Source organism: Protomyctophum parallelum (assembly GCF_964188405.1).
Source record: "Protomyctophum parallelum genome assembly, chromosome: 1".
Classification (NCBI taxonomy): domain Eukaryota; kingdom Metazoa; phylum Chordata; class Actinopteri; order Myctophiformes; family Myctophidae; genus Protomyctophum; species Protomyctophum parallelum.
In genome coordinates, this window is record NC_139697.1 from 32,859,125 (window position 1) to 32,872,084 (window position 12,960).

General features: G+C 46.7%; 1 protein-coding gene across 1 annotated transcript in view; it reads left to right on the forward strand.

Moving 5' to 3' along the window:
- The first annotated feature begins 6,665 nt into the window (after positions 1-6,665).
- Positions 6,666-12,960, forward strand: part of angpt2b (angiopoietin 2b) — a 32,211-nt gene continuing 25,916 nt past the window's right edge. The window contains exon 1 of the mRNA XM_083783760.1: positions 6,666-7,741. Within this exon, the coding sequence (XP_083639886.1) occupies positions 7,376-7,741 (366 nt within the window). The 5' untranslated portion in view covers positions 6,666-7,375. The remainder of the gene's footprint in view (positions 7,742-12,960) is intronic.

Consider the following 12,960-nt stretch of genomic DNA (forward strand, 5'->3'; position numbering starts at 1 on the left):
GGGGAGAAAAGATTCAGCTGCGAGAGAGGGAGAAGGCCGAATGTTTTTCCCCGCCAGTGGCTGGGATGACTGAGAGGTGGATGATGGAGAGCAAGAGATACAGGTCTGGATCTGTTTTAGGTAATGTTAACTGTATACTGTCTATTTGGACCATTTGCCAAGTTTATGACGAATTAAATCTCTACATTGGGATTTGAGTTGGAAAACGGGCATTTCCCCCTAAAGCGCTCGTCTGTCATGTCCTCTGCCTCCTCTCCTTTCTCTGCGTCTTTGCTTGCGTGGTTTTTCCGTGCGGTGTGGCTCGATTTTTAAGGCCTATATACGGAAGCCGTCGTGCCAGTTTAGGCATTTCCTCCTTGGGATATATAGCATGCACGCATGCAGGGTGAGCAGAGCTAAACACATCTGAAAGCCTGCATCAGAACAGAGAATTAAGCCCCGTTCTTCGTAATTCTACCCTCCCCGATTTCCATGGCAATACATGTGTATCATGGTGTACACAAAGGCAAAGGTGCCAGGGTCAAAGAATCTCTCAGGAGTTTGTTCTTTTTTGTAACATTTCACTTAAGCAACTCCCTTCGGAATCTGAAAATCTAAATTTGTTTGTTCTGGATCTGTCACCTTGTGATTATATCGTCTCCAAGCTGTTTTTTTTTTTGGTTTTCTCTCAAACAATCCAACTCAGACGCGAGTACAGCGGGATATATAGCGTCTGTGTTTTTCAGCAAACTTCACCAACTAACAAGACTTTTCTTTCCTCCCGTGTTTGTCCAATGCCGGTTCATCCAAGTTCACCTCAATTCCAGTTCAAATGAGTGGAACTAATCTTTGTTTTCTCTGCTAAGCTGCTCCTCAGGGGTCTCACTTGCCTGAATGTCTTCCTTTCTCAGAAACTAGACCAGACCGGCGAAAGAGCTAAGCTAGCAATTTACTATTTACTATTCAGCCATTTAGCAGACACTCTCGTACAGAGTGACTAACGAAGTGAAAGCATCACGCCGACACGGTCATCATTATTAACACATCGAGAGCTGGGATTTTCTTTTTCAAAATAAGAGCGTTATATGCCAGCAGATATGGGAGATTTTACTCTGAAAGGTACCACCAAAACCAGTAGGCATAATGTTCCATTCTTACCTCGCACTGGTCACACTAAAGTCTCTCAAGAAGCATTATTCCAAACGAGAGGCTTGTTGAAGTCAGAAATGAAGACAGAAGTATGCCCGTTTGGTCAAAACCATGGAGAGTTCCCTAGATTAGGAGATACGAGGCATTCTTTCTGAGCCGTAAACAAGGAAGTGAACGGCAGCGCGCATGCGTGAAACAGCAAGGAGTATGGTGCAGAAGGAAAGGCCAACCAAAAAAATCTAATTTATATTTTTTGATTAAAAAAGCTCTAAGACATGTGTACAGTACACGTCCAAGTTCCACAACCTAGAAACCTAGCAATGATGTGTGTACTCGTCCTACGGTCTGAATGTATATCCAGTTTGACTTTAACAGGCTATCCAGGGCTCTGCACCTCTCATTTTCTCTCATGTGCTAAAGCTAAACCGACAGAAGTAGGGATAGTGACACCAGCCAACAAATCGATCTTAAACAGATGCTGTTTCCAGAGTGAATGAGAGCATTAAGTGTTTTAAAAGGGGGAGGAGGGGGTGGTCAGTTCTGTTGTCTTTCCTGTCTCCCCGCAACCCTGCCTGGAGGGAAGGCTGAGATTGGCTTGTGGAGTGAGTTAACATAATGGCTTCATGAAAAGGTTGAATCGTATTCTTGAGCTATGTTCTGAAAGAAAACAAACACATCAAAAAAGATTCTCCTTTCTAACATAATAATGTACCCTTACTGAAGTATACCTGTAGCATTCCTTAACACCCTGAGTGGCAAGGACGGAGTTCTCCGTTCAATCAATTAGGCAGCCACATACTATACAGTTTACACAATCTATGCTTGTGCAATTGCATAAAATAACATTATTCAATTTTGCAACATACGGTATGCGCACTTCAGACTGTTTTGATCCTCTTACTCTACTTTCATTGCTGTCAGAGAATATTGACGAGGCTCTAAGTGTAATAATTGAACTGCCTGCGCTGTTGCCGCAGCTGTATTGCACAGCACGTGCATGATGTGACAATACAAACTTTGAACAAGGTTGTTGTCAGTCAGTGGACAGCTAACAGACTTCCTGTCCACTCTCATAGAGCATTTCCTCAGGGATGGGGTTTGGTGACAAGTGGGAGGAAACCCAGCCCTCATACCCAGGCCTGAGGGAGGGATGGCTGGGTGTCACTGTCGAAATCTAGCAGGCGGTTTGCCTCAGGGCCTGCTGGGAACGGCGGGAAATACCTCAGCCTGACAGGAGACAGTAAAACCCAAACAAACCAGCACTCCCACGAGGGAGCTGCAACATGCAATGAAATATAGCTACAATTATATACATTTTCTTCAATCATATGTAAATTTTTTTACATAAATCATATACTTTAAAAAAAGAAAGTAATAGTTTGAAACATACCTTTGAATAACTATACGCACTTTAGACAAAGTTACATAACAATTTTCTTGGAGAAAATATTTCCCCTACAAATTCCTAGGAAAAAGCTAAAAATGACACTGGCCATATTTACAATCATGAAAAATAAGACAAATCATGCCAGGAAGGTTTGTTTTGTCACACGCAACTCACCACAAACACGATGAAGTCTAACGTTTCAGTGTCTTATTAAGTCCTAGACATTTTAACGGCTTTCCGCCTTAGTATTTGGCCAGGCCTTTAACAGTTCCTGTGGCGCAATTACTGCCTCTATTATTTTGTAATTCTGTTCCTCTGTCTACAATCTCTGTGCATGCAATTTATAAGAAGACACATTCATAATGAATGATGACGCATCACCAACGCTCACCCATTCACTGTGTGTGTGCGCGAGAGAGAGAGAGAGAGAGAGAGAGGAGAGAGAGAGAGAGAGAGAGAGAGAGAGAGAGAGAGAGAGAGAGAGAGAGAGAGAGAGAGAGAGAGAGAGAGAGAGAGAGAGAGAGAGAGAGAGAGAGAGAGAGAGAGAGAGAGAGAGAGAGAGAGAGAGAGAGAGAGAGAGAGAGAGAGAGAGAGAGAGAGAGTTGGAGATAGAGAGAGAGAGTTGGAGATAGAGAGAGAGAGTTGGAGATAGAGAGAGCGCGGAAGCTAGGTAGAACAGATCGACAGACAGACAGACAAATAAGCCAGATAGATAGAGGGGGGGGGGGGGGGGCTGCACAATTAACTGAAAATATATTTAAACCGACATTTAGAATGAACAGACTTAAAACGAAAGCATCGAGAAGCAAGGCTATTTATTTATTTATTTTTGATCAACTATTTCTCACATACCAAGTGTTAACTCTGATTAACCACTTAACCCTCATGCTCTATCCCCGTGTATAATGGTGGCATTGCGACACATTTTGACCCAGGGAAACCCCTCTCAAGGACCACTGGGAGCCCCTGGACCTCACTTTGAGAACCACCAGGTTTACGATCACATGAACTGTAGCATTCAAAGAAAAGATCGTTTTTATGAGCATGTGGGCTCTCCGCCAGGAGGAGAAGGACTGGACATGAGTCAGACTGCTGTCAGCGGCTAGGACTGGATTTACCGCTTTCCTTTGTGATCCAGTTGCGTAATTGCAGGCAAGTCAGAGTCATAGATTAAATATTTACCCCAACATTGTGATTGAATACTGTAAAGTGATACAACAGTGCTGCACATTCCAGGATGTGCAGCGGCGGACCTGAGGTGCGCTCGGCCGTTTCAGACACATCCATAAATAATCACGCAGAGGATTCTCCCGACATTTGGCTTGTTTAGATTGCACCGGGTTTATTTCTGCATATTCTTCCTCATCTGCCAAAACATCGACTCCCCCTTCAAACCTGTCTCATTTTTATGAAAAAGTAAGTGCAATAAAAGTGAAAGAAGCTATTTTTTCTTTGCTCCAGATACAAGCCGTGTGAGAGGGGAATACAATTCAAACGTCTCCCTGTGGGTATTACGGTGTCAAGAAGTTTGGTTGGAATCATTACTCTGTCACAAAGACATAGTCACCCCATGCAGTCTATACATCCATCTTACATGTAACCGCGCACACAGTGAAGTCCTTGGTGATAATTGGCTCCATTTGGTTCCATTTGTACACTGTATTCTGTTAAATGAACACTGCAGGGTTTTTATCATCATCACAAAACCCCACAGGTCCTGCCAGAGAGAGATCACAGCAGCAATCACAGCAGCAATGTTTGTTTCATTGCGTCTTGGCGAAATCACACGGGTTGTACCGTTCTTGTATATTATGATTATTAATTTCCGATACTCTGGAATTTGGCTGAACTTGAGCCTCAACTGAAACAGTGAATAAGAGAAGTGACTCTTTATTGTCCGTGGCAACTAAGGCACAACACTGCAGGGATATGTTGCTGCAGTGAACAGTAGCTTGAAGATCAATTAATCAACTGCGGAGTCAATGCTATGTCTAGCTTACATCCACTGGGAAGCACAGCTCCACATTAAGCAAGTCACACTAGTATACATCCATTCGCATCCATTCACATCCATCCATCCATCCAGTATACATCCATCCACGATCCAAGCCCTGTATTAAAACATCCTCTTCTCGTGTCCTTGCCTCAGTGCATCTGCAAGGGATATGACATGCTGCGCCCCATGCATCAAACAAAGGGGCCTGCTTGTTAAAATGCTACCATCATCCATGTTACATGTATGGATTTCTTACATGTTTTTATTTTTAAAGAGAATCAATCATGCTGTGCATTCTCACTGCCCCAGGGAATAGAACGGAGGGGTTGTGTGTGTGTGTGTGTGTGTGCACTATACGTATGTGTGTGAGCAGTCAGCCACTGAACTGTGTGTGCACACGTTCTCAGCAAGTTGATGCGTGGCTCCACAGATTGGTAGTCATTAGCATGACAGAGTGATGTGGCCGCACACTGGGTTTAAAGCCTGCTGGGTCATTAAGCATCACATACGACAGTCTGGGGAATGCCTCCGCTCATCATGACTGTGGAAGATAAGGCCAGATATGGGGGGGGGGGGGGTCCTGATGGCGGGAGCAGATGCTTGTATTCCCCAAGCCGAAAATCCCGTCCAAAATCGTTGCGATTGGCTGAGATGTGCAGAGGGAGCGGCCAACCCCCTCGTTTCATGCGACGACCTGACCTTTTCGGACCACGGCGGCTTGCAAACTCGGACGGCGTGCAAAGCTATCGTCTGCTCGCGTGGGCGTTCGCCCAGCTGACGGTTCGCTTTGGCACACTTCACAAGCCTCAAGGCCTCGCTGTTGGAGTGCCTGGCTTCTTTCTGATTGTAAAGGTCATCATGCATCTGTTGTAAAACGCTGCTCATTTGTACACATGACGTCGAGTTGAAACAAGCCCGGGCAGGGAGGGTGGCGAGGACAATCTGAGGGACATCCTGCATGTTCCTTCTCCACCGTGTGCTTTCTGCCCGTCTCTGCTGCGGGCAATCACAGAGGCTCCGTTGTGCTGCCTTGAGGAGTTTGCCGTCTACAGGGTACATACTGTAACATGAACAGGAGGACCTCAAGCCAGTGCTATACACCCTCCTCAGCTCTCAGAGCATGAGCTCTATATATCCCCACTAACAGACCTCTACCAGTGGCTCATCTTATAACAAAGGAGGAGCTCACACAAACAGTACTTTTAGTTTTTGACCCTGCACTGGAGTATACCCTCTCCCCTGGCTATGACTGCCTAAGAAAATCCACCAGACTTGAAAAGGCTGACTTCATGTGGGAAAGGCCAAACATAATGAGACAGAGAAAGACAGAGACACAGAGAGATAGAGATGGACAGAGAAGAGCTAGGATGTTTCCACTTCTGACTTTGTTGTTGTCGGGGGATTTACGTTCACAGCCAAAGCAATAAACAGAATGTCATAGTCACATTTGTGACTGGGTGGCTTCCTGTCTCGTTAGCCAATGAGAATTTCACATCTCATTCTTTCAAAAAGGCGCCGTTTAATTAATGTCACCACGGATTAAACGGAGCAGTGTGGATGTAAGTGGCTGTCTCCTGACCCGCTGCAATGCAGCCCTGGGTCCATTCAGGCTGATTGATTACACTGACTAGGTCCACTATTAAAAGGGGACGGGGGGTCATATCATGAAGGGGAAAAAAAAGACAAAAAAACCCCACAGCTGGCGATAACAATGGGGGTGGGGGGGTTGTATAGTAGTGACAGAATCACAGGGAAAAAGGGCTGAGAATGAAAACATAATTGGGTAGATAAAAAAACACATGCATGGTCATACTGTAGCACTTGCAGGGAAACACAGAGAGAGTGCGTGCGCGCGTGTGCGTGCGTGCGAGAGAGAGAGAGTTGTTCCATTGTGTGTGCTTTGTTGTGGCTTCCTGCATACAGGAGAGAGAGTGAAGCCAGAGTTATATTTAGTTGTGCGTGGGTGCCGCACAACTGAAAATAGCTGATCTACAAGCGCGTATAACATCTGCTATGGTAGACGTGCTATTTTTGGCGTGCGACACCCCGCGTGCAACGAAGTACAAATCAGACATAAGAGACCGAGGGAGGGAGCGAGAGAAAGAGAGAAGGGTGGTTGAGTGATTATGTGCTGAAGGAGGTTTCTTGTGTGTGTGCGTGCGTGCGTGCGTGTGTGGACTCACTACTTTAAGAGCTTTACCACTCTTAACCCAACATCCCAAATCCTGCTGCTCCTGTCCTCTCCTCTCCTCTCCTCTCCTCTCCACTGCACTCCTCCGACCCCAGCGTGTGTGGAATGCCAGCAGCTCAAAGAGAAGAGAGAGCGAGAAAAAGTGACTCCTCAGGAGAGAGAGGGAGAGAGAGAGATGAATATTTGGGAGGGGTTGGTATAGCTGTTATTATCCTGACCTGCACCAAGCTGCACCAGCTGGAACTACAATAGGAAACAATCTGCTTTTCCTGTGTTGTGTTGTGTTGTTGCTGTTGTGTGGCGCGTTGTCGTCGGCCCTCGCGAGGAATCGGCGAGCGAGCAGGGGTCAGGAAACTGTGTGCAGAACAGACAGAAGAGGACGACTCGCTCTTGCAAAACGGTCACGGCGCGCAGAGACGTGCTGAGAGAGAAAGAGAGAGAGAGAGAGAGTGATAAAACAGATTTTGGAGTCTGCAGGAGCCAGGACCAGCAGGAACACAAACGTCTTGTGGGACAACTTCGAGAAAGAGGGAGAGAGAGAGAGAGAGAGAGAGAGAGAGAGAGAGAGAGAGAGAGAGAGGAACATCACCTGACACACTTTCTGACTCAGCCAGGTGGAACAGCCCTCCCCCTCCCCTCGGTCCCCTCCTTTCCCCCCCCCCCCCTCCCTGAGATGGGCGGCCCGCCGGCCCTCGTCCACCTGACCTGCCTGGGCTACCTGTGGGCGGCGGCGGCCTCGCTGGGGGTAGCCGCGGCCCGCCAGCAGCGCCACCACGTGCAGCACGGCCCCTGCAGCTACACCTTCGTCCTGCCGGAGGTGGAGCACTGTCAGCGGCCCGTGAAGGACGCTCAGGTGGTCACCAACTCCCTCCAGAGGGACTCTCCTCCTCCTCCTGACCGGCCTGCTGCCGCCCCCGAGCAGCAGGGGGTCAACGACAAGGCCGGTGGCGGTGGCAACGCCAGAGCCGCCGCCTGGCAGGAGAGGAAGCTGGAGAACCTGGAGAGCGCCACGGAGAACAACACGCTGTGGCTGCAGAAGGTAAGACCGGACGAGAGCGCAGAGCGAAACGGCGTGCGCACATTAAAGCCCTATACGTTAATTCGTACGGTAGTTGACCTACAAAAAGAAAATCACACACCCCACATGAAACCTTGAATTCATGGATATTTTAGTTGCATTACTGGGCCAAAAATGTGACGACTCTGTCTGAGTCTACGTCATCAAATTATTGGATTCAAGGCTTCATGGGGTGTGTGTAATTGATTGTAATTTTTTGGCTGAACTAGGCCTACTACTAATTCATATTACAATTAAAGGAGTGCACTTTCACACATTGTAAAATGTCAGATTTAGTATAAAATGAATTACTATTCCAACTAAATTTAATATTCAATGTGTGAAAGTGCACTCATTTAGAGACAATTTCAGCATCTTTCCAAATTTGCCCCTGGGGGGTGGTCCGAATTCTCCTCGCAAAACAAAGTCTTATCTTGTTTAATGTAACAGTAGCTCCAGCTCTGCTCCTGCTTGTACACTGTGGCTGCCCTCATCCTGTCCTGTGTTCTCTCGCCAGAACATTTCTAGACTGGAGTAGAAAGACCACAAGGAGTCAAATGCAATCTCAGGATAAACTGTATGTCTATGAAATTCACTATCTGATATCAGCATCTGTCACGCCTTCCCTATGCTCAGTGATTTTCCCTGACGCTTGATTTGTGCACATCTGGGGGTCTCCGTCAACATGTGGTGTGTATCCATGTGTACTGTATGTGTGTGTGTGTGTGTGTGTGTGTGTGTGTGTGTGTGTGTGTGTGTGTGTGTGTGAGTGTGTGTGTGGGTGTGTGTGTGTGTGTGTGTCAGTATTTAAGACCAGTGGGTAGCTTCAAATCCCTGTTGCATGAGAAAAGAGAAAAGACAAAAAATGAAAGAAGTTCAGTAATATCAGAGCGCCAAAAGCTTCTCAGACCGTTAAACCTGCTTAAGTAGTGTTCCCCCCACTGGCGGCAGCGCACACACACACACACACACACACGCACACTTTTCTTGCTTGCAGGCTCAGCCACATGCTTTGCTTCATTTATAAAGCAAAGTCTACACACACTCCCCTGACCTGCACTAAACTTCACTAAAAAGATAACGCGACGGCACATTTGTTTATCTGTTGGAAGCACATTTGAGCTTGTCTGGTCTCCGGGCCACTGGCCTTTGCTGTGCCACTTGGCCCTTATTATTGAACAAGTCAACTGAAGTGGTGCGATACACTGCTAAGGTCATCAGCTCCCAGGATCAGCGTTGCATTATTGTCGGTCAAAGACTGGTTGAATGGTTTCTATTCTCATGGTTATATGTTAAGGTTATACAATAATCCTCAAAGCCATCTCTTCAGCTCACCTCAAGCGCTAGTTCTTGTCCATAGCGTTAAGGACTTAAATGCAGCACAGCTTGTCGACTGCTGCAAAAATAAAACGAACAATTTAATTCGCTAATCAATAATAAAACAATGGTTTTGTGTGTCAAAAGCCTTCTTTCCCTATAGTGGACACGCTCTGAGCCACCCCACCACACGTATAAAATGCACTTTTTGGCCAGAGAAGAAAATATTTCACCGGAAGGAAGATCTGTAGAGGGCGCAGTGGAGTAATTAAAACATATTTTGTCTTCCGGTGAAATATTTTCTTTTCTGGACAAAAAGTGCCTTTTATACGTGTGTCGCAGAGTGCGTCCACTAGGGAAAGTAGGCAAAAACTCCACAAAATCGTCTTTGTTTTGGTGAGTATCAAAAGTGTTCTTGTTTTTGCAGCAGCAGTCGACAGGCAGTGTCATTTTATTTTCAGTTTCATGCTTCATTCCTTGTATCAGTTTGTGTTGACTATTTTCGATATGCTAGTTATACATACTGCAGATGTGTGTTGGTTACTTGTTCAAATACAGTATGTTATGAAATCAAACATGCACAAACATGCTAAGTATGTACAGTAGATGGCATGTTGCTAGATAGATGCTAGGTTTTATGTTTACCTGGTATTCTCCTTTGCAGTCATTTCTTTACAAATGTCCATGCCATTTATTCTAATAAGAGGGTCTGCTAAATGCCTAAATTGTTAATTTAAATTGGCAAGGGAATAATATAATCTTCTGCTGAATACTACCAAAATGTCACTCAAATAGGAGTAAGCTTATACTTTCTGTTGAAAACTACCCGGGTAAAAGTAGAAAAGCTCTTTCAAAGACTGCGTAACGGGTAGATTCACATGGGCACTATGAAAGGGACAACGTGGCATCCGTAACCATTTCAATGTGAATATGCCCTGCCAGCCAATCCCTCTCCAATTCAATGAATCCAATTGAGTTACTTTGAACGCGTGACAATTGGGCTTTTCTTTATAATGGAAAATCTTTCTCTCTGTCTTTCTGTCACCTCCATTACACGTGCTTCCCTCACTCCCTTTTCTTTTGAACTCCTTCCCTAGCCCTCCTCTTCTCTTTCCACACGCTACAATTTCTATAAATCTCATTTTGTTCTATGTATCTGGAAGGGATCACCACACAAATGAATGATGAATGTGCGTTTCCTGTCAAAACCTTCACAATGTTAGAACTCCAAAAATGTCTGTCCACTCTCGTCCTCCTCATACGCGTGCATGCATGCACACACGCACACACCCTCTCTCTCTCATCCAAGTATGGAATTCACACACAGTCCGACACCCATGCTGTGAGCTGGAAACCTGGCTCTCATGTGTGTGTGTGTGTGTGTGTGTGTGTGTGTGTGTGTGTGTGTGTGTAGGGTTCGATTTGTGGGCGGCGCGGGAGTTTAGTAACATATTCTTGACCACTAACCTGAGCAACCACCTGAACAGCCATCAGCGATAGGTGAAATTCCCCTGTGGGATTAACAAAGCTATGATCTGGGGGGGTTCAAATGATTATAATTATTTTGGTTGAGAGCCAGTGTTCCAAGAAAGTGGTTCTCAATGTGGGGTCCTGTGAAGCCTCAGGCTCCCTCCAGGTGCTTCCAAATGGACCGTTGCAGGTCTGTCACTCTGAGAGTTATGCGGGTCCTCAAAATGAAACAAGTTTGAAGAACCTCCCTTCTAAAGAAACGCTCCCATCTGGCAGTTTTGCTCTCTCTCTCTGTCCTCCACCCAGCCTGCCTTGATACGACCTGTCATGGAGGTTGACGAGAGCCAGTTTTATGCCTTCCATCTGAGGGGAAAGCTCAGCGGAGACACAAGCCAAACAGGTCTGTGGGTCTGTTACTGCAGTCTGTCTATACGGTGCCTGACGTCCGGAACATGGAGATTGAAACCTTTCGACACCTTTTCAGAGCCCAGGCCAAAGCCATGCATAACTGATGGCTCTGCTGGTGGGACTCCCAAACAAACAAATGCAAAGTTTCCGACATTTAGGCAGAGTACAGTGGCCTTTAACCCTGCATGGAAAGGGCTTTTCAACACCTCACTGATTGTTGCTATAGCATTCAGGAAGACTGGGTTATGTATTATGGAGGGACGTGTGTGTGTGCATTTGTGTGTCTATGCCAAACTCGCTGACTCGCTGTCAAAGCACCCCCGCGATGCTACAGCCCTTCCAGTGAACCTAACTCTGATGCTGTTCAACACACACACACACACACACACACACACACACACACACACACACACACAAAATTCAGAAATGGGATCTGCAAGTGGTTGTGGACTGCAGATTCCTTCGCCACAAGTTTCTTCAAAGTTTAGTTCTCTTCATGCACAGTTGACATGTCCCCATTCAACCCCCTCCCCCCGCCCCACCATCTAGTCCTTACATGTCCCCATTCAACCCCCTCCCCCCGCCCCACCATCTAGTCCTTACATGTCCCCATTCAACCCCCTCCCCCCGCCCCACCATCTAGTCCTTACATGTCCCCATTCAACCCCCTCCTCCTGCCCCACCATCTAGTCCTCCACTCTGCCTAGCGACAGTTCATTTAACTCTGAGAGTGCAAACATATTTACATTTCGACACCCAGTGTGAAAGTAACACTGAGGATTCAACTGTGCAATGCTTTCCTTGGGGGGGGGGGGGGGCTTGTGGAGGGGCTGTTCTGTGCTGTGCGTGGGCTTTCCTTCATACTGGCTTTAGGACGGCTCATGTCAGATCATGCGAACACAGTAATATTGCAAGGGGATCAAGGTGGCTGGTGACCTGGTTCACTCGCTCTGCTATGCAGGCTGCACTCATACACGCTTTTGGGGGGTTTTCTTATTTTATTCGCTAATTTGCATTCCATTTCTTCTCTCGCTTTAATTTCCGCACTCCCTCTCTCTCTTCCTCCTCTCCTGTAACTAAAGCCCTTATACACACAATGCGTCCGGAGCTTGCAGATCTGCCTTTTTCACCGCTGTGAAATTGTCACGTTCGTGCTCACCCGCCCGTGTCGAGTCGACTTGTGTTATAAGGTTATTTCTATACGGCATGCAGAAACTAATCTATTCACATGAGGAGCACAGTGAGAATCACAGTGCAACAAAGTGAGGGTACACGGGTGTCGCATCGCTCCCCGTGTAAAAAGCCCTTTATTTAGGCATAATACACAATCTTCATGACCTCATTCTTTCCCATTGAGGAGTACATGTGTGTGTGCTGTCACATCTCCGTGAAGCATCGGTCAGATCTTGTGTGATATTCCTTCCCATCAGATCCTATACTCCACCTTGATCCGTCATTAACATTTGGCATGGCCTATCCCACAGATGGGCGTCTTCCATCCGCCTGTGTAACTGAGAGCGAGTGAACAAATCATTCACTCGGCAATTAAGCTATCAAGCAATACAAATCATCCCCGTTTCCTCGGTGCCGGCCAGGCACCCCCTGCTGTCCTGCTTAGACACACTGATGACAGAATGACGCTACATTCCCACCATGGATTATCTGGCCCGATATTGCCACTTCTGAGAGAGAAAAAGAGCAAAGTCTCCAGTTTAGATCAGGTCTTTGGCATGCGGGGAGAGGGGGAGAATACTACAGTGAAGCCATGGACCGACCGAGGCTCCACCACGGCGGGGTTTAATATGAACACTTTGATGAGGACTGGCTTCAGATAGCGGCTTCAATAATGGAGGCCCATTATGTCACACGGATCTCCAGTTGTCCTCCTTTGGAAATGACTCTAATCCTCTGGTAATCTCTGCATGGCATTCACCATGAAAGGATCCGTCTCCGGTCCACTGATGCCTCATGCTCTGTTTTATGCTCCGTCCCCCCGTCCCCCCCCC